Source organism: Garra rufa, chromosome 18 (genome assembly GCF_049309525.1).
Source record: "Garra rufa chromosome 18, GarRuf1.0, whole genome shotgun sequence".
NCBI classification, from domain to species: domain Eukaryota; kingdom Metazoa; phylum Chordata; class Actinopteri; order Cypriniformes; family Cyprinidae; genus Garra; species Garra rufa.
Window position 1 is genome coordinate 24,602,410 of NC_133378.1, and position 22,592 is coordinate 24,625,001.

Here is a 22,592-nt window from a genome sequence, read left to right on the forward strand (position 1 = left end):
TCATTTTCTTGTCCATGTTCTTTACCTAAATAAGCATAAGAGGTAGCTGTATTAGGGACTGTAAATTTGTCTTAGTGTAAGTAGCTTTAACAAACCGGTGCCTAAACAAAACAGATTTAACTTGCGCAGTAACGTATCCTCGGTGGAGCCGGTTGCTAGGTGATGACTAGTTTGCCTTCTGTGTTTTGACTGCAATGCAGGTGTGTGTTAGTAATCCGTAATTTAGTCCGAGTTTATGGACAAATGTGAGTTTGCATTAGTTTACCCGTCATTAAACAAAATGCATTTTCTACATTAGCTTTTTGCTTAGTGTGTACGAATGTACACCACATTGGTTGTCAGTGTCAGCAGACTGTGTAAACACCCATGCGACAGCGTAAATGTGCGCTGGAGGCTTAAAATATGTTAATGTACAATATCTTAACTTTAAAGCCCCTGTTTTGCTTTCAGCCCTTTGCGTCGCTCACAGCGTAGGTTTCAGTGACTGGTAACGTAGGCTATAAATGATGGGTGAGAGCGCAAAAATGTATATTATCCCATACCCAGACGTTTTAAGGTTCTCGTTGTGGTTTTTACAAGAATCTAGGAGGGCTTTCAAAACACCGCCCCTACACGCCCATCTTATAAGCGAACTCGAAATCCACAACTTTCCGCTGCAAAGGAACGGACGTCTGTGTTGTGTTTTTGTAGAATGAACGAATTATGAGTCATTTTAGCTTATTTAATCGCATGTGTATAGCACCTTTTTGTTTAGAGCGGTGTTGAAGGGGTTTATAGTGTCTAGCGCGAAACCGCTCATAGAAGACAGGATTTGATGCAGAAAGAGCCGATGCCATCTGATGATGCAGGGCCGAGCGCGAGTGCCGCTCCGGAGGCTGGGGACTCGGCCCTGCCTCAAGAGTCCGCTGGAAAACACGCCGTGTCAGTTCTCTGGTCCTTTGGAAAATGCGTCGGTGCCTTATTGCCGGTCTACCTGGCTGGATATTTCGGATTCAGTATCAGTTTAGTTTTGTTCGGTCTCTTGGTGTATATGGGATGGAAACACAGTCGCGATGGAAAACTAGCGCGACTGCAAAGCTCGATGTATTTTTTGGAGAATGAGCAGGATGTCACTACTACACGGGTGTTCAGAAGTAAACGAGAATTACCGGCATGGGTAAGGGACTTTATACCATAAATGGCATCATTCAGCACCATAGTCATTCAACGCATTAAATCTAAGAGCAGATAAACATGCAGGATTTCTTAACTTGATACGCGCTTAATTTTCGCTGTTATATTATGAGCGTTAAAGTCTATATTTAGATGCTATCGTGTCAATGACAGCTTAATTCCGTGTTGTAATTAATTACTAATATGGTTTTAAATATTTGTTCACCTACTCTTACAGTGCAACCTGTTAGCTATTCTTCAACCTGTGGATATTTAGTTATTTACATCGTAATTACACACTTAGTGTTATATATTCCTTTAAAATAACATCTGTTTATGTTACTAGTAGGCCGCCTTATATTTGTAATTACTAATATGCATTCATTACAAACTAGTGCACATTACTGCTACTAGTCACTGTCCCAATAACATATATTCTATTTGTAACTGGTAACCAATTGAGTTTTATGGAGATCTGTGGTTCAGATATAAACCATTCACTTCTGACTGATGACTAATATGTGCTTATTATAAACTAGTACCCATAACTGCTACTAGCCACTATCGCAATAACAAGTACGTTTTTTTTTTAACTAGTATGCAATTTTATTCATCAGATATCAACCATTCACTTCTGACTGGTGGTGACTAATATGCACTCATTACAAACTAGTAGTCATAACTACTGCTAGTCACTATCCCAAATAACAAGTAAATATTACATTTGTAACTAGTAACCAATTGCATTTACCATTAAATTTGATGGAGATCTATAGTTCAGATATAAACTTCTGACTGGTGACTAATATGCATTCATTACAAACTAGAACCCATAACAAGTGCCCAATAACAAGTATTCCATTTGTGACTAGTAACCAGTTGCATTTACCATTGAATTTTATGGAGATCTGTGGTTCGATTATAAAACCTTTCACTTTTGACTTCTGAATAATATGTGCCCATTACAAACTAGTAATACTAACTCATAACTGCTACTAGTCACTATCCCAATAATAAGTAAACATTCCATTTGTTTTGGTAACCAGTTGCATTTACCTTTAAATTTGATGGAGACCTATAATTCAGATCAACTATTCACTTCTGAGTGCTGACTAATATACATTTATTACAAACTAGTACCCATAATTGCTACTAGTCACTATCCCAATAACAAGTATTCCATTTGTAACTGGTAACAAATTGCATATGCCATTGTAGTTTCTGGTGATCTGTGGTTCACATAACAACATTTCACTTCTAACTACTGGCTAGTATGCATCCAGCAAGATTTAAGTTTTCAATAAAAGTTACATTTTTCATTTGTGACTGGTAACCAATTGCTTGTCCTATAGAATTTTATGTGGACTGTAGTTCAGGTCACAGCTATTCAATTCTGCGTAGTATTTCAGTTTTATTAGTAACTGACTTCCAGTGGTTATATTCAGATAGTAGCTGGTAAAATATCAGTTTTCCTAGTTGTATTTGAATAGATTACTATTATTTGTATTTCAAATCATAGTAGTACCATTTTTAATCTTACTTACTAATTGAATAGAGTATTTTTTCTGAGATAAGTGTGGTTCACTCCTCCAGTTATCATTGGTATTGCTTGCAGAAGGTTTTGTTTTTTGTTTTCACTTTGTTAACAAGGAACTCAAAGCTTTGGTGCTATATTTGTAACTATATTACAAAATTATTACTCAGAATGCATGATCATGCCCATGTATTGCAACATCGTCACAGTGAGGGCTTTTTTCAGCCACATCTGCCAGTAAAGGTTTGCAGTTTTCTCCATTTCATAAGCATTCTGCACCCTAACAGAGTTTTTATTTTCTATTCTTCTCTCCTCCCTCCTTTCATGCCCCCTCCCTCATTAACTTCATTACATTCCAAAGTCAGTCCAGCCCTCGCTATTTTTGGGCATTGAAGTATCCAGTCTCATGGGACTGAGTCACTGGCAGCTAAATGGCAAAATGAACCATTTGCAGCAAAAATCTGGTGAGGGGGTGATGGGAAAACATTAAGAAGTTGAGAATTCTTTGGAAAGTATGACCTGTGGTCAGCGAAACAGTTTTGCCTCTTCTCACATACCTCAGTGGCTTGTACACAGTGGCTTTAACTGATGTGTTTTGTATAAACCTACCCACATCCTGTTACAATTTAGTGTTTAAACATTAAACAGAGCACTGCTGCAGAAATATACCTTTGTCTGATTACTTAGATTAAAATATATAGTTGGGAATCACTTATGCAGAGGGTTACATGTAGTATGTATTTATTTACTGTTAATCTACACTGAAATCAGGCCTGACCTTTAATCAAGGTTTCTTTGCCACTGAATATTTGTTTTTGGTCATGCTCTCTTACGATTCATTCTTCTATTACGATCTACTATTGCCATATACAGTTTGTTAAACATTTACAAGTATTCTTGTGCAAGAATGACGGTATTTTCTAGAGTTGGCAGAACTGTATATTCCTGTCTGCACAGCTGATCTCTTCCGCTGCTGTTTTGTTAACAGCTCCCGACCTTCACAGTATTTATTTACTGCACAAAATAAGAGGTCATGCATTCTGCATGTAAAAGCAATGTGTTGACAGCAGAAGTCAAAGTGTTCTCTTTTTTTTTTTTTTTTTTTCACAGGTGAACTTTCCTGACGTGGAAAAGGTTGAGTGGATGAATAAGGTATTAAATTCTGTATTCAAATACACAAACACACACGTGACCACAGCTGCTGTTCTCATTGTCTCTACTTTGTGTTCCTGAGGGCACGGCGTGTATGTTTTCAAATTCAGTCTCTGAAGATAAATAGTTAAATGGTTTGGCAACACTCCAGTCTTTGCAGAATGTTTAAGTTAGTGGTGTTTCTATTGTCATTGGTGTAACAGACCTTATTTTGGAATAAGGCAACTACAGACTGCATTGCAAAACTTTGTCAAAAATGTGAAAATTACAAAATGTTTGCTTATTAGACAGACTTTTAAAAGGCCACACAAACCACACAAAAGTATGAGAGCTTATCAGTAAGAAAATTGCCTTGTGAAAGTCTTAAGACTGCCTGCCACATGATCTTCCGGATTCTTTTATTATTTCTTCTTTTAGAGCACAAAGATTTAATAATGCTGGCTTTGAGATTTCATTAGTCTATTCACATATTAGAGCTCCTCAGAAAAACAGGCCAGACATTTCACAGATTGTTCTTGAGTCTTCCTGTACACCAGGCTTGTTGTTAGCATTCAGGCGTCAAAGGTTTGCCTTAAATAACCTTTTGCGTTTAGATAGTGAGAGTAAGGAGGGTGAATTGTGGGATGTGCTTTAAAGCTCGCTATAAACTGCTCTTAAATGTTACTTGAATTTATGACATTTGCAAACCCTGTAAGTGAATATGTTATGATGCAGGTTTTGTAACCGTTTAATCATGTTTTTGGTGTGAAACTAAACAGCTCGGATTTCAGTTGTCGCATCAATCTTAGTGCTGACAAAAATAACAAAATGCAAAATAACATAAATACATAACATATGAGAGTGTGCTGTGTATATTTATATCGACTACTGAGGGACTTGAGTTATTACAGAAGGTTCAAACGCTCACGGATGCTTCAGAAGGAAACAAGATGCATTAAGAACCGTTTGGAATTTTAAGATCAGGGTAAACGTAACTTGTTTTGTCTTCTGGGAAACATGTAAGTATCTTCTGTAGCCTAGGCAGTACCAAAAAAAAAAAAAAAAAAGGATATTCAGCCAAAATAAGAAACATTTACACATCTTCATTCTGTTCAAAAGTTTACACCCCTGGCTTTTAATGCATCGTTTTCCCTTCTGAAGCATCAGTGAGTGTTTCAACCTTCTGTAATAGTTGCATATGAGTCCCTCAGTTGTCCTCAGTGTGAAAAGATGGAACCAAATCGTAGTCATTTTTGGAAAGGGTTTAAATACACAAAAATGCTGAAAAATCTAAGCATTTGTGGGACCTAAAGGATTTTTCTGAAGAACACTGGGCTGTTTATCTGACTTCAGGACAAACAAGGGACTCATTAACAACTATCACTAAACAAAAAAAAAAAAAAAAAAACAGCTGTGGATCATTCAGGTAACAACACAGTATTAACATTTAAGTGTATGTAAACTTTTAAAAGGGGTCATTTTTATAAATTATTATAATGTTATTTTCTCTTGTGAACTATATGTAAGCGTATTTAATGTGAAATAGCTTATTCAGGTCAGTACTAAATAAAAAATAATGTGCATTTTGTATGATCCCTTCTATTTTAGTAAAATAATTAACATTTTGCAGATTCTGCAAGGTGTATGTAAAGATTCGACCTCAACTGTACATGTAAATATACACAACACACGCACATATATTATGTGGACACAAACTTTTATTTTGGATGCGATTAATCACGATTAATCAATTTGACAGCACTAATCAATCTATAAAAAAATCAATCAGTAAAAGGATTAGAAGTTTATTGAGGGCAGCAGTCCGGTGAAGAAAAGTGCTTTAGAAGGTTTTCATCCAAAGTGCTTGTGGCTTCCGCCTGAGGTTTGATTGACAAATTAGACTCTTTTGTAATGCATTCATTTCAACACACAATGCTCTAATGTTTGTGTAATCTTTGTGACTAGAGATTGTCATCTTCATGAATTTCTACTAAACTCTTATTCTCTGAATTCCTTGCTCTCAGATATTGCAGCAGGCTTGGCCGTTTATTGGACAATATTTGGAGAAGCTGCTGGTGGAGACTATTGCCCCTTCAATCCGAGCCACCAGTGCTCATCTGCAAACTCTCAGCTTCACCAAAGTTGACTTGGGTGACAAGGTATCCATATCTGTATACATATTATTTGCATACATTGCTCATATTTAAATTCTCAGTTTCTGCTTACCAGAGCTATTTTTTTAAATGTAAGCTACTAACTAAGAAATTTGAATGAAACCTTTATACTTTATTTTAATTTTTACAGGCTATGAAGGTAGTTGGAGTGAAGGCCTACACTGAGCATGATAAGCGTCAGGTGATACTGGATCTTTATATCAGGTAGTGTTGTTGGTCTCTTTCTTAGCAAACAGGTTATTTTAGAGGGTTTGCACTTACGTCACGGTTTCTTCAATTACCCAGATGCACGGCCATATTGGAGATGTACACAACAGCATTGATTGCATGGTTAATGTACTAATGAATATGTTGTTCTGATCATTTATGCTGTCTAAACCACAGAAAAAACATGTGGAGGCTGCTAAATCATATAGAGAAGGACTTAGTAAGTAGAAAAGGGCATGATGTTGTGACAAACTAAAGGTGGTAAAGATACGTGTTAATTAAGAAATTAGCCTAATATTTCACCTACCTGACCGGAAATGATAAGAACAAACACGAATGCTGTTAAGATTGTGGCCAACCACAAATGCATTTTGTTCCTTAGACAGTCTTCAGTTCCTCCTTTTTTGCACTCTTCTCCAGTCTGTAGTACTTCAAATGTATTTCCTGGTCCGACCGATTAGTACAGCCCAAAACATGACTATAATGGACCATTTTCAGCAGCAATAATCAACAAAATTTGTGAATTTTGTTAGGTTCACTGGCATTGTTTACGTTCCGTGCTGCCAATATGGCCAATTAATGACGTGTCGCAAAACCCTCTATAGAGTTAGTTTAGCCAAAAATGAAAGTCCTGCAATTAAATACTCACCCCTGTGTCTTTTCAAATCTGTAAGACCTTCATTCATCTTTGGAACACAGATTAAGATATTTTGAAAAGACATGAGGATGAGTAATTAATGACAGTATTTTAATACTATGCTATAAATAACCTCTTATAATGTGTTGCAGTTATGCAGGAGATGTGGAGATTAACGTTGAGGTGAAGAAGTACTTTTGTAAAGCTGGAGTGAAAGGCATTCAGGTAAGGAGGAGGAAAACATGACACATTAAAGATAACACATGTAAAAGCCATTGACTGAAACCAGTATCTCTCCCTCTATAGCTGCATGGAAAATTGAGGGTGATTTTGGAACCTCTAATTGGAGATGTTCCTCTCGTTGGAGCCATTACTATGTTCTTCATTCGCAGACCTGTTAGTCCACCATTTTCCATCCTAATTACTATATCACATTGTAATAACCCTTTCTATTTTTACACAGTCTTTGTTTCTACTTCTGTCCCCCATAGAAACTCGACATCAACTGGACTGGCATGACCAATTTGTTAGACATACCTGGTTTGAAGTGAGTGCATTTGTTTTGCATCATCATTCTCTTTCGATTTTATAGTTTAGATATACCACAACTGCACTAGAACTATTAATACTATAACTCTTTTTCATATGCTTCATTCATAATAATAATCAGTAGAGCGCTGGTCTGATTATTCAAAGTCTGCAGAGCTTCCCTCTATTCAAATAAAGCAGGGAAACATGCAGTCATTCATATTTATCATAGCTTAACTCATTATAATCACCCAGGAGCCATGCTTTGAAATAGTTTAAATGTATTTTGTTTGTGCCTCTGTGTCCCATTTTCTCTGTACGAACCCCTTGCATTCATTTTCAGTGCCATGTCGGACACTATGATAATGGATGCAATCGCCTCTTTCCTGGTTCTCCCCAATCGTCTCACTGTGCCTTTGGTGGCCAATCTGCACGTAGCACAGCTGCGTTCCCCTCTCCCACGGGTAACACTTCACTGTGCTTTAATGGAGTATTTAACTGTTAACTTGTTTTAACCAATCAAGATCCATCAAATGTACTTTAATACTCCATAGTTTCATCATGCATGCTTGTCTAGTGTATCTGCTTCATAACTGTTGAACTGCAAGGGTGTGTTCTCATTTACATAATAACATATGCTATTTAAAGGGATAATTTACCGAAAATAAAATTTTGCTGAAACTTTGCTCATCCTCTGACAATCCAAAATGTAGATGAGTATGTTTCTTAATCAGAACAAATTTGAGAAATTTATTACTTGCATTACATCGCACACCAAAAAATCATCTGTAGTGAATGGGTGCCGTCAAAATGAGAGTCCAAACAGTTGATTGAAACATCACAATAATCCACAAGCAATTCAGACAACTCCAGTCTGTCAGTTAATATCTTGTGAAGCAAAAAGCTTCATCATTAAGACATTTTTCAGCTTAAATACCTGCATAATGTTGTTTACTTTCCACAGTTTAAAGTTAAAATGTCTTGCTGGATTTGTTTCTTACAAACATTTCTTAGATTTTCGCTGCACAAGATGGATATTCATTGATGGACTGGAGTCATTTTAATTACTTGTGGATTTTTGTGAAGTTTTAATCAGCTGTTTGGACTCTTATTCTTACGGCACCCATTCACTGCAGAGCATCCATTGGTGAGCAAGTGAAATTTCTCAGAATCTCAAATGGCCTGAGGGTGAGTAAATGTCCAGCAAATTTTATTTTGGGGCAAACTATTCCTTTAAGGCACGCCTCTTGCACTCTGCTTACCCTTGTTCTGTGTTTACCCACAGGGTATAGTTCGTATCCATTTGCTGGAGGCAGAAGACCTTGCTGCCAAGGATAACTACATGAAAGGCGTTATATCTGGGAAGTCTGACCCGTATGCAGTGTTACGGGTGGGCACACAGACCTTCACCTCCCACCACGTGGACAACAACCTTAATCCTCAATGGAGGGAGATGTACGAGGTCAGAGAGAGAGATGTGTTTTGGTAGCATGTGATCAGTGTGGTTTCTGAAAAAAAGTGTCACATTGCTAAGGAAGGGGAAGCTGTGGGTTTTTGAGCTTCTAACACTGTCTAGGTGTTGAGACTTTTGTAACTGCTGGCAACAGCAAAAAAAAAAAAAAAAAAAACAGAATGTGATAGTGGAGTATGTGACTATCATGTGCTGAGATCAGATGAGCAGTGAGCAAAAGCTCAGAGAAACATCTGATAATTGATTATGAAGATTATTGCTCTTTATTGCTCAAGTCAGCAATTGCTTAATATCATTTGTTACATATTTATGTTTATGCGTGTGCGTGTGTGTGTGATTATTAGGTGATTGTTCATGAAGTACCTGGTCAGGAGCTGGAGCTGGAGGTGTTTGATAAAGATCCTGATCAGGATGACTTTCTTGGAAGGTATTATTTCATTAATAACTTATAATAAATAATAATGCTTATATATAAAAATGTTTAAGGTATAAGTAATATATTGATTATTAAAAACACTGCCCTAAAGACTTTTCTGCTCATCAAGGCTGTGATTATATGATTAAAAATACAGAAAATGTTATTGCAATTTAAAGTAGTGGTTTCTTATTGTAATATACTTTAAAATATAATTTATTTCTGTAATGCATTGCTGAATTTTCATCAGCCATTACTCCAGTCTTTGATAAATAAAAAGTTAAAAAGAACAGCGTTTATTTACAACAGAAATCTTTTGTAACAATATACACTACCTATCAAAGATTGGGTTCATTACATTTTGTCTTTCTTTCTTTTTTTGAAAGAGATTACTACTTTTATTCAGCAAGGATCTGTTAAATTGAAAAAATAAAAATAATAATAATAGTAGTAAAGACCTATATATTGTTAGAAAAGATTTTTTTTGGAAGAAATGCTGTTCTTTTTAACTTTTTATTTATCAAAGAATCCTGAAAAAAGTATCACAGGTTCCAAAAAAATATTAAGCAGCACAACTGTTTCCAACATTGATAATAAATCAGCATATTAGAATTATTTCTGAAGGATCATTCGATGCTGAAGACCGGAATAATGATGCTGAAAATTCTATTTGAAAGTATAATTTTTGATTAGTAATATGCATTAAGAACTTAATTTGGACAACTTTAAAGGTGATTTTCTCAGTATTTTGATTTTTTGCACCCTTAGATTTCAGATTTTCAAATAGATATATCTCGGCCAAATATTGTCCTATCCTAACAAAGGCTTGTTTATTGAGCTTTCATATGATGTATATATCTCCGTTTTGTAAAATTTAACCTTATGACTGGTTTTGTGGTCTATATATATATATATATATATATATATATAGTTGTAAAATATATTGTTTTCATATTTATATTAATATCTTTACTAATATATAAAATGTTTGTTTTTGTCTTCCTCTATTGTCTCTGTATCACCTGAAGAATGAAGCTGGATTTAGGTATTGTGAAGAAAGCAGTTCTTTTGGATGAGGTACATCTTTTAGGCCAATTCTTCTTTTATTTATATATATTTTTAGTTGATTTTCTTTTTGTAATACCTCTTTAAAATCAGTGGCAATCATATTTTTCACCACCTTTTCTGTTTCTTAGTGATGCAGTCTGTATTGTTATAATAATTGTTAAAAATAATGCTCCTCTCTGTGGTTTTAGTGGTACACTTTAAAGGATGCGCCATCAGGTCAGGTTCATCTCAAACTAGAATGGCTCTCTCTGCTGCCCTCTGCAGAACGCCTTAGTGAAGTAAGATCGCAAATCTCAGACTATAAAAAACTATTTGTTGATATTCTCCTTTAATTTCCAACCTAAACCCTTATATCAAATATAGGTGCTGGAGAGGAATAAAAACATTACCATATATGGTAAAACAGCAGATCCTCCTTCTGCTGCCATTTTGACTGTTTATCTGGACAGGGCACAAGATCTACCTGTGAGTTTGTATCCTGCACCACTGTTGCCCTTCTTTCAACATATATTGTTTAGTTGAAATAGTGCTTTAAATGTTAATGTTATTCAGTAGGATGTGTTTCTATTCAGTTTAAGAAAGGCAATAAGGACCCCAACCCTGTGGTGCAGATATCTGTGCAGGATACCACCAAAGAGAGCAGGGTAAGATGTCACTGTTATTGCTATTCATCATGTGGAAAGTTTATGCCATATGTATACCTATTGGTGTCACTCTGTTTTATATATTCTTTCGTTAATTAATAATCCAGACGGTGTACACGACTAATAATCCAGTATGGGAGGATGCCTTTACGTTTTTTATTCAGGACCCACGTAAACAAGATATCGACATCCAGGTATAATCACTATAAATCTAGAGTGTTATTAATGGACCCCTTTTCATGATGTAACTGAAATAATATAATTTCAAGTGCTCATTTGATTGTGTGTATATACTGTTCATGTAAATGGCATTTCCTCACTGTAATTGCTTCCATCTGTCCCAGGTGAAGGATGATGACAGGGCATTGAGTCTGGGCAGTTTGTCTATCCCCATGTCCCGTCTGCTCTCCAGCGCTGAGCTCAGCATGGATCAATGGTTTCAGCTAGAAAAGTCTGGACCGGCCAGCCGTATCTACATCACAGCTATGCTGAGGGTAAGATGAGATAAATTGATTTTGGTTAATAAGAACTATTAAAGGGGACATTGGATGTCTATTTTACACAAGTTGGTATGATTCTTTAGGGTCTTCATGAAATTTCTGCCACATACTTTGGTTAAAATTCCTCAGTGGTTGTATAAAACAACATCCTTTTTACCTTGTCAAAAACAGTTCTGTTCACAGCGAGCTGTTTCGGTGCATGGCTCTTTAAATGATAATGAGCTACTGCTTACCCAGCCCCTCTATTCCATTTTTTGTGTATTTGGTGGCGCTTTACCATCAAAAACAAAACAAATCCACTGTGTCCTCAGTGGCTCTGATGTCGGAAAAAAAAGACTCTTATGTTTACTCTTACATTTAACTACAAAACACCTGCATTGCTTATGAGACATTGCTGTCGCTACAGCTGCTCGAGCACGGAAAAAATGGCGGACTGTGGCTGAGGGCATAAATATGCTAATACGGGACAGTCCGACAGCGGTTGTGGGCGAGGCCTGAGCAATATGACACCGTACTGCTCTGAAAATTAAAACAGCTTAATAATTGAGACTGTTCATGTTTTAAAGGGATTAAAAAAAAAAGTGAATGGATTTTTATAATTGTATGTAAACACCATGTAAAAGTGAATTTTGCATCCGATGTCCACTTTAAAAACTATAAGGACACATAATGTAGGGATTTTTGTTTCAGGTGTTGTGGCTAAATGAAGAAGCCATTCTTACCACACCTGTGACTCCGTTACCTGGAGATGGAGATATTGAATCAGAAGTGTCTTCAGGGGTATCAAAAGTGACTCCCACTTTAAAACGGCCCGAGCACACTAGTCCAGACAGCAACTTTGCATCAGAGGTGAGTCTGTAAAGAAGTGTGGATCTTGATCTCTTTCGAAGATTGAGGTTATCAATATTTATAATTATTACATATTCAATATAGGGAGTTCTGCGGATCCACCTGGTAGAAGCCCAGAGTCTCATTGCTAAGGACAATTTAATGGGCGGCATGGTGAAGGGAAAGAGTGACCCGTATGTGAAGATCCGTGTGGGAGGACTGGCCTTTAAGAGTCAGGTCATCAAAGAGAACCTAAACCCTGTTTGGAATGAACTTTATGAGGTAAGTCTGCTAATTTATTTCATGTGTAACATGGAGAAATATTGCTTCTTTTCTTAAAACAGAAGGATTCCATCTCATCTAGCTGATTTCTGCTTTGAGAGTCACTTCGTCATGCTCTGCTGCAGACATATTTAAACATTCCATTTTGTGTCTGGTAAATAAATGTCACCATTGCACAGGGATGTTTATAAGTAATGCATACTTGGTTGCTTGTACTGTAGGTGATCTTGACCCAGCTCCCAGGTCAGGAGGTGGAATTTGACCTTTATGATAAAGACATTGATCAGGATGACTTCCTTGGCAGGTGAAGTGGCAACCTTCTTCTTTTACTTTCAGAATTGTATGCTGAAGTTTTATTGTAGTTGCTTTTCTTAAGTAACAAGGAGAAAACTAGCTAAAAATCAAAGTTTGGTGTTGGTAAGACTTTTTTTAACGTTTTTGAAAAAGATCTCTCATGCTCACCAAGGCTGTATTTAGTTGATTACAACTTCAATAAAACAGTACTGTTGTATTTTTTTAATGATTTAAAATGTGTTTTTATTTTTATATATCATTCAGAAATCATTCTAATGCTAATTTGGTGTTCAAGATTTTTCAATGTTGCAAACAGTTGTTGCTTAATATTTTTGTGGTAACCATGATACATTTTTTAAGATTCTTTAATGATAATAAATAGCTTAAAAGATAAACTGTTATTAAAGACCTTATTAAAATGAGCGAGATTTAAAAAAAAAAAAATATCCTAATAATTTCTTTATAATTTGTGACAGAGCCATAGTTATGAGACTTTATTATGTACACTACCATAATGTCATAATCTTTGTACGGTAAGATTTTTCAAGTGTTTTTTAAAGAAATCTCACCAAGCATGCATTTATTTAATCCAAAGTACAGCAAAAACAGTAACATTTTTAAATATATAATATATTATGAATAAATAAATATATGAATATATTTTAAAATGTAATTTATTCCTGTGATTTCAAAGCTGAATTTTTAGCATCATTGCTCCAGTTACATGATTCTTCAGAAATCATTCTAATATTCTGATTTACTGCTCAAAAAACATTTATTTTTATTATTATGTTGAAAATAGCTCAGAAGATTTTTTAGGTGTCTTTGATGAATAGAAGGTTCAAAAGATTCAAAATCATTTGTAACATTATAAATGTCTTTATCTTGATTTTTGACCAATTATCCCAAAATTATACTGACTTTAAGCTTTGAATGGTATAATGTTACAAAAGCTTTTTATTTCAGATAAATGCTGATCTTTGGATCTTTCTATTCATCCACGAGTCCTGAAAAAATGTACCGAACTGTTTTAAATATTGAAAATAATAATAAAAATGTAGCTTTGATCACAGGAATAAATTACATTTTAAAATATATTCAAATAGAAAACAGTTTTTATAAATATTAAAATAAATTACTGATGCAGGCTTGGTGAGCAGAAAAGACTTGTTTAAAAAAACATTAAAAACTTTTGACTGGTAATGTGAATTTTTGTTGTTGTTGATTTTTTTTATTTCAATTGTACATTCGTGTTAAGAACATGCTAGTGATCTCTGATTCATTTCTAAGTAGCAGTTAAGATTATGTTACAATGTTTTGGTTAGTTCATCTAGAGTATCAGTTCTTCAGTTTTGTTGATGCATGTTGGTATTGTTCCTGTATTCATTTATTATCTGGTTGCAGGGTTAAAGTGAGTCTCCGAGACCTTATCAGCGCTCAGTTTACTGATCAGGTGAGGCTCTCAGTGCATGCATGTTTGTTTTTAAGTATAATATTTATCATGTTTTACCTTTTTATACTTTCTATATCTGGTTTTATGCTTGTTTAAACCTATTTATGCCTGCGTCCTGGTGCAGTGGTATACTCTGAATGATGTGAAGTCTGGACGAATTCATCTTGTGTTAGAATGGGTGCCTAAAGTTTCAGATCCCACCAGATTTGAACAGGTGATGTGCTTTTTATTATATATGCTTTGATTGTTCATCTAAATTCAATAATGTTAACTGATTTTGTGCTTTTTGCATTCAGATCCTACATTACAACTATCAGCAGTCTTACCTGAATAAAACAGTTCCCTCTGCTGCATTGCTTTTTGTGTATATTGAGAGAGCACATGGTCTGCCTGTGAGTTTCATATTATTTTTATTCAAAAATTTGATTTTACTTAATTTTCAGTACCTGAACTTTGCTTCAATGAACTGAATATTTTAGCAACACCCAGCATTGAAAATGTAATCATGTTTGCAGTTAAAAAAGAGCGGGAAGGAGCCAAAAGCAGGAGCAGAGGTGTCACTCAAAAATGTATCCTACCGGACCAAAGTAAGAGCCTTGAATCCTAAGACATGCTGATGTTATTAAACTATCAAAGACACTCACAAAGGAATCATCTTTCCCCCACAAGGTTGTCAACCGCTCAACTTCTCCGCAGTGGGATGAAGCTTTTCATTTCCTGATTCATAGTCCAACAGAAGACACACTTATAGTCAAAGTGAGAAACTATTTTACAGCCATTTTTGATTTTAAGATGCGAGTTTGTGTCAGAAGGACAATATCTATGTGTTATGTGTATCTTCTCTGCTCTGGATTGTATTTTATATGAATTTGGTTTGTGTTTGTAGCTTTCTCACAGCTGGGGTCAAGCTCTAGGCTCACTTGTGCTTCCTGTGAGGGAGCTGCTGGATGAGAAGGATCTGGTGCTGGACCGCTGGTTCAGTCTGGATGGAGCCATACCTGAAAGTCAGATTCTGCTGAGAGCTGAACTCAAGGTTAGAAATCACACACATATTCAATATGTGCAAAGCAGCAGGAAACATTTACATTCAGCCAGATTAAATGTAAAAAAACATCTTGTCTGTTAAAAAGCTCCTAGACAGCAAGTTGGCTCAATGTAGCGAAGCAGAAGATTCAAGTCATGTCATCCCCAGTGGAGACGCAGATGCTGAGGCCAATCGTGAGCTCCGACACAGGAGTGTGCCCGTCCAAGGGTGAGCTCAAGAGAAGCTGCATTTCATTTGCAACAGTATGTTAGTCTTCATAGGCAGAACTAAACAGTAACTGACATTGACTTATGTGTTGGTTTATTTGTGTGGATGAATGCAAATGCAGAGGTGAGGATGCTAGTTCAACAGGGAAGGCCCAGGTGAAGCTCTCTGTTGCCTATTCATCTGAGGAGAACCGACTGGCTATTACCGTCCATGCATGCAGGTAGGTGTCATACAAGTTCCCTCACTTAAAGGAATAGTTCACCCAAAAATTAAGATTCTGTCATTAATTACTCACCCTCATGTCATTCCAAATCCATAAGACCGTTGATCATCTTCAGAACACAAAGTAAGATATTTTTGATGAAATCCAAAAGCTTTCTGACCCTGCATAAAGAGCAACGCAACTGACATGTTCAAGGCCCAGAAAGGTAGTAAGGACATTGTTAAAATAGTCCATGTGACATCAGTGGTTCAACCTTAATTTGATGAAGCTTTGAGAATGTTTTATGCACAAAGAAAACAAAAATAACAACTTTATTCAACAATTTCTTCTCTTCAGTGATAGTCTTTGACGCGCGTTCATGAGAGTATCACGACGCATGTGTGTGGTGCTGCTGGCGCAGGAGCCTGCTCAGTTTTTCTTTTTTTATAATTTTGTATTCTTGCACAGGAACTTGCCGTCCTACTCTAAGGATCCACCAGACACTTACATCTCATTTATTCTACTTCCGGACAAGAACCGGAACACCAAAAGGAAGACCAGTGTTAAGAAGAAAAGCTTCAAACCTGAGTTCAGTGAGAGGTTAGTAGGAACAGACATCAAAATCACTACCTGATGACAGAGAACCAAATGTTCACTATCTTTTACTTGCTCCTACAGATTTGATTTTGACATGTCACTTGAAGAAGCGAAGCAGAAACACCTTGAAGTGTCTGTCAAGAACAGTGTTTCCTTCATGAGTCGTGAAAAAGAGCTTCTTGGCAAGGTATTCATCATGTGACGAGTCAGATAACAGCATCACAGATATTACAGACCATCTTTAAATGGCTAAATTTCAAATGGCTTTCTGTTTCAGCTTCAGTTAGATTTGAATCAGCTGGATCTCAAGACAGGAGTATCACAGTGGTATGTGCTGTACTGTTATTCACTGTAGATGACTCTCAGAGTACAGAGTGTTTGCTTACATCTGTTCTTGTTTGTATAATTTCAGGTATGACTTGTCACGTGAGTCCAACTGACTGGCCTTCCCCTGTTGACTTTATTTGCTGTTGTTTAAAGTGAAGGCCGATTTCACGGATGTTACTTATACTGAGACTAGCAGGTTGTCAGGACTAAGATTGCATCGTGGAATTGCTGTGCAACTAGCTTTCACCCAAAATATAGCCAGTTTGATTTCCATCTTAAAACACAAGAAGGCTATGAGGGTGCCACCTCGAGTCAACACAATAACAGTTGGAGAAATGTTACATTTTTAAGTATTTAAAGGGATAGTTTACCCAAAAATGAAAATTAGCCTATGATTTACTCAGCCTTAATTCATCCTAGGTGTATATGACTTTCTTCTTTTAGATGAATGTTGTCAAAGTTACATTAAAAAAAATGTCCTGGCCCTTCCAAGCTTTATAATGGCAGTGAATGGCTGTTGAGATTTTGAAGTCCAATAAAGTGCATCCATCCATCATAAAAAGTACTCTACATGGACTTCTGAAGTGAATAAATGCATGTGTCCATGTTTAAGACCTTATAAACCATAGGCATAGTGTAAGCTCAAGGTGAGAATAAGCTAGTCTCACAAGAACCAAATTTTGTTTACAAGAACCAAAAACCAGTCTCCTCTTGGCTTATATCAAAATCCTCTGTCATTTCTTTACAAATCCTCTCAAGATTCAGATCTCAACAGCCATTCACTGCCATTATAAAACTTGGGAGAGCCAGGACTTTTCAATATAATAATATATATTGTATTCGTCTTAAAGAAGAAAGACAAATACATCCAGAATGGCTTGAGGGTGAGTAATTCATGGGGTCATTTTTATTTTTGGGTGAACTATCCCTTTCATTTTATATGAGCTCCTGCACTTTATCTGTTATTGAGAATGCAGCAATGAGAAGGTGGAGCTTCTGTTCAGCTGTGATTTTTTTTTTTTTTTTTCAGTGTTTATTGCATTTCATTCCAGCATCTCAACAACAACAAAAAAAACTTCTGGAATTGATTAGTTCCAGATAAATCCACATCATGCATTTCAAAATACCAAATTGCTAAATATTAGTTTTTGTTTTTATTTTTTAGAAAAAAAAGGAAGTCTATGAAGTCTTTATTGTTTACTCTTTGAAATCTAATAAGTGTTTATCTAAACATTTTTTTATATCTTTGTTTTACATATTTTAGCTTCATGTTTGACTTGACAATTCATTTTACACATATCAAAAACGTTTCAATCACTGTGCAAAGTGTGTACTTTCCCAAAGATTTAAAATATATTTTATGTATGTATGTATGTATGTTTGAACCAAAAGGCAGCATGAATATTTAAATTTTAAGTGCCAATGAGTCTCTGAGAGACAGACGCTCAGAAATGTTACAAAAATGCTTGTGTTGTGTCTTGAAGTACAGAATTAGTTCCTTCTGAGAAAGGCACTTGAATAAACCAGTGTAGGGACGAAAATATGTTTTTGACATTGAAATGTAGTGCTTCTGCACCCTATTAACCAGCGCCTGTATTGCCGTTTTAATAAATAAATTTGCACTTTAAACATAAATTTGTTTTATTTTTGGATGTTGAGTTTAAACATGCATTCAGTACATTTGCACTACCAGTCAAAAGTTTTGAAACAGTAAGATTTTTAATGTTTTTTTAAAGAAGTCTCTTCTGCTCACCAAGCCTGCCTTTATTTGATCCAAAGTACGGTTTCTATTTGAATATATTTTAAAATTGTATTTATTTCTGTTATTTCAAAGCTGAATTCTAAGCATCATTACTCCAGTCACATGATCAAAAACATGTATTATTATGTTGAAAACAGCTGAGTATAATTTTTTCAGGTTTCTTTGATGAATAGAAAGTTCAGACGAACAGCATTTATCTAAAATAATCTTTTGTAACTTTATAAATGTTGTTATCATCACTTTTGATCATTTTAAAGCATCCTTGCTAAATAAAAGTAATAACTTCTATCATTTCCCCCCAAAAAACTGACTCCAAGCTTTTGAATGGTATAGTGCATATTGTTACAAAAGCTTTTTATTTCAGATAAATGCTGATCTGATGCTGGATCTTTCTGTTCATCAAAGAATCCTGAAAAAAGGGACTTAACTATTTTAAATAAGGAACAATAAAAGACCAAAGTAATGATGCTGAAAATTTTGCTTTGATCACAGGAATAAATTACATTTTAAATTAAAGCTGCAAGCAGCGATGAACGGGCCCTCGCACCCGGGCTCACCGCCGACCGGTGGCTATAGGAAAACAGCAAATGGTGGGTAGTATGCTTTTAATACAGTAAAAATAGGAGAAATATGTCAAAGTCACTTAAATGTGCCAAATTTCCTGCTGCCAGCTGGTGGCGCTTTGCATATAACTGATTAATGGCATGTAGATGTGTTCAGGCCACCACTTTCATCAAACATATGAAGTTTGGTGCAGATTGACCTTGGTATGTTTGAGTTAGTGAAAGATATGATATATCCTGCTGCCAACAGGTGGCGCTATGATAATATCTGAATATTGGCCTTTAGGTGTCTTCAGGCCAGGACTCTTACCAAACCTGTGAAGTTTGATGCAGATCGGACATTTTATGGCTGAGTTATAACAACTTCTATGTCCATGGCGAAATATCAAACTTTGTCAGGCCGCCACAGACACGCCCTTTAACGAAAACTCAAGATCTTCGCAATTTAATATCTTTAAGGCCTCTAGATCAGAATGACCAAATATAATGTTAATATCATTAAATCTCTAAGAGGAGTTTGATACAAGTCATTTCCTGTTGCCAACAGGTGGCGCTGTGATTATAATAGAATGTTGGCCTTGAGATGTGTTCAGGCCAGGACTCTTATCGAATATTTGAAGTTTGAGGCAAATCGGACATTTTATGGCTGAGTTATAACAAGTTTTATATCCATGGCGAGACCTCGAAATTTGTCAGGCCGCCACGGACACACCCTTTACCGAAAACTCAAGATCTTCACAATTTAACATCACTAAGGCCTTTATATTAGACTGACCGATTTTGGAGTTGATCTGTATAAATCTCTAGGAGGAGTTGGTTGTAGAGTACAGCATGACACTTCCTGTTGCCTGCAGGTGGCGCTATGACTATAACTGAATATGGGCATGTAGATGTCTTCAGGTCAGGAGTGTTATCACACATGTGAAGTTTGGGACAGATCGGACATTTTATGCCTAAGTTATAGCAACTTCCTTTTTCATGGCGAAACATCGAAATTTGCGAGGCCGCCACGGACACGTCCTCCGATGAAAACTCTAGATCTTCACAATTTAACGTCACAAAGGGCTTTAGATTAGACTCACCAAATTTGGTGTTGATCGGAATAAATCTCTAGGAGGAGTTCGTTCAAGTATGACACCTGAAAATGGCAAAAATGACACAAATTTTGCTGAGAAAATTAATAATAACCGACTTCCTGTTGGGTTTCGGATTTTGCTCCAAGAGGCTTTTTTGTAGGTATTGGTGTGTTACATGTGTGTACCGATTTTTGTGCATGTACGATAATCACAGCTGAATGCGCACACCGCGGAACGTGTAAAGGTGGCGCTATTGAGCCATTTTGCCACACCCACTTCTGCAACCCATATCAGATGTCCATTTTCGCCAGGTCTGATGTGTGTGCAAAGTTTCGTTAGTTTTCGGGTATGTTTAGGCCCTCAAAAATGCGATTCATTCCGGATAAGAAGAATAATAATAATAATTAAAGCTGCAAGCAGCGATGAACGGGCCCTCGCACACGGGCTCACCGCCGACCGGTGGCTTTAGGAACACAGCAAATGGTGGGTAGTATGCTTTTAATACAGTAAAAATAGGAGAAATATGTCAAAGTCACTTAAATGTGCCAAATTTCCTGCTGCCAGCTGGTGGCGCTATGCCTATAACTGATTATTGACATGTAGATGTGTTCAGGCCACCACTTTCATCAAACATATGAAGTTTGGTGCAGATTGACCTTGGTATGTTTGAGTTAGTGAAAGATATGATATATCCTGCTGCCAACAGGTGGCGCTATGATAATATCTGAATATTGGTCTTTAGGTGTCTTCAGGCCAGGACTCTCACCAAACCTGTGAAGTTTGAGGCAGATCGGACATTTTATGGCTGAGTTATAACAACTTCTATGTCCACGGCGAAACATCAAACTTTGTCATGCAGCCACAGACACGCCCTTTAACGAAAACTCAAGATCTTCGCAATTTAACATCTTTAAGGCCTCTAGATCAGACTGACCAAATATAATGTTGATATCATTAAATCTCTAGGAGGAGTTTGATACAAGTCATTTCCTGTTGCCAACAGGTGGCGCTGTGATTATAATAGAATATTGGCCTTCAGATTGGTTCAGGCCAGGACTCTTATCGAACATGTGAAGTTTGAGGCAAATCGGACATTTTATGGCTGAGTTATAACAAGTGTATTATCCATGGCGAGACCTCGAAATTTGCCAGGCCGCCACGGACACGCCCTTCAACGAAAACTCAAGATCTTCGCAATTTAATATCGCTAAAGCCTTTTTATTAGACTGACCGATTTTGGTGTTGATCTGATAAAATCTCTTGGAGGAGTTTGTTGCAGAGTACAGCATGACACTTCCTGTTGCCAGCAGGTGGCGCTATGAGTAAAACTGAATATGGGCATGTAGATGTCATCAGGTCAGGATTGTTATCACACATGTGACGTTTGGGACGGATCGGACATTGTATGCCTGAGTTATAGCAACTTCCTTTTTCATGGCGAAACATCGAAATTTGCGAGGCCGCCATGGACACGCCCTCCGATAAAAACTCTAGATCTTCACAATTTAACGTCACAAAGGGCTTTAGACTAGACTCTGAAAATTTGGTGTTGATCCGAATAAACCTCTAGGAGGAGTTCGTTCAAGTACGACGCCTGAAAATGGCAAAAATGACACAAATTTTGTTGAGAATATTAATATTAACCGACTTCCTGTTGGGTTCCGGATTTTGCTCCAAGAGGCTTTTTTGTAGGTATTGGTGTGTTACATGTGTGTACCGATTTACGTGCATGTACGTGAATCACAACTGAAAGCGCACACCGCGGAACGTGTAAAGGTGGCGCTGTCGAGCCATTTTGCCACACCCACTTCTGAAACCCATATCAGACGTAAATTTTCGCCAGGTCTGATGTGTGTGCGAAGTTTCATGAGTTTTCGGGTATGTCTAAGCCCTCAAAAATGCGATTCATTTTGGAGAAGAATAATAATAATAATAATAATAATAATAATAATAATAATAATTAAAGCTGCAAGCAGCGATGAACGGGCCCTCGCACCCGGGCTCACCGCCGACCGGTGGCTTTAGGAAAACAGCAAACGGTGGGCAGTATGCTTTTAATACAGTAAATGTAGGAAAAATAGATCAAAGTCACTTAAATGTGCCAAACTTCCTGCTGCCAGCTGGTGGCGCTATGCCTATAACTGATTATTGGCATGTAGATGTGTTCAGGCCAGCACTTTCATCAAACATATGAAGTTTGGTGCAGATTGACCTTGGTATGTTTAAGTTAATGCAAGATATGATATATCCTGCTGTCAATAGGTGGCGCTATGATAATATCTGAATATTGGCCTGTAGATGTCTTCAGGCCAGGACTCTTACCAAACATGTGAAGTTTGAGGCAGATTGGACATTTTATGGCTGAGTTATAACAACTTCTATGTCCATGGCAAAACATCAAACTTTGTCAGGCCACCACGGACACGCCCTTTGACGAAAACTCAAGATCTTCACAATTTAACATCTCTAAGGCCTCTAGATCAGACTGACAAAAT

General features: G+C 36.7%; 1 protein-coding gene across 1 annotated transcript; it reads left to right on the forward strand.

The window, feature by feature from the left end:
- The first annotated feature begins 666 nt into the window (after positions 1-666).
- esyt1a (extended synaptotagmin-like protein 1a) lies at positions 667-18,331 on the forward strand. Its single transcript, XM_073823177.1, has 31 exons — positions 667-1,156; positions 3,797-3,838; positions 5,842-5,976; positions 6,122-6,195; positions 6,988-7,060; positions 7,142-7,231; positions 7,327-7,382; positions 7,707-7,827; positions 8,649-8,825; positions 9,179-9,261; positions 10,278-10,326; positions 10,506-10,595; positions 10,681-10,782; positions 10,890-10,961; positions 11,069-11,155; positions 11,306-11,455; positions 12,152-12,310; positions 12,395-12,571; positions 12,793-12,875; positions 14,270-14,318; positions 14,443-14,532; positions 14,615-14,710; positions 14,834-14,905; positions 14,988-15,074; positions 15,205-15,351; positions 15,449-15,570; positions 15,692-15,790; positions 16,241-16,372; positions 16,451-16,556; positions 16,647-16,696; positions 16,782-18,331. Exons 1-31 carry the CDS (start codon positions 815-817, stop codon positions 16,807-16,809), a joined length of 3,240 nt encoding a protein of 1,079 aa, XP_073679278.1. The 5' UTR covers positions 667-814; the 3' UTR covers positions 16,810-18,331.
- The last annotated feature ends 4,261 nt before the right edge of the window (positions 18,332-22,592 follow it).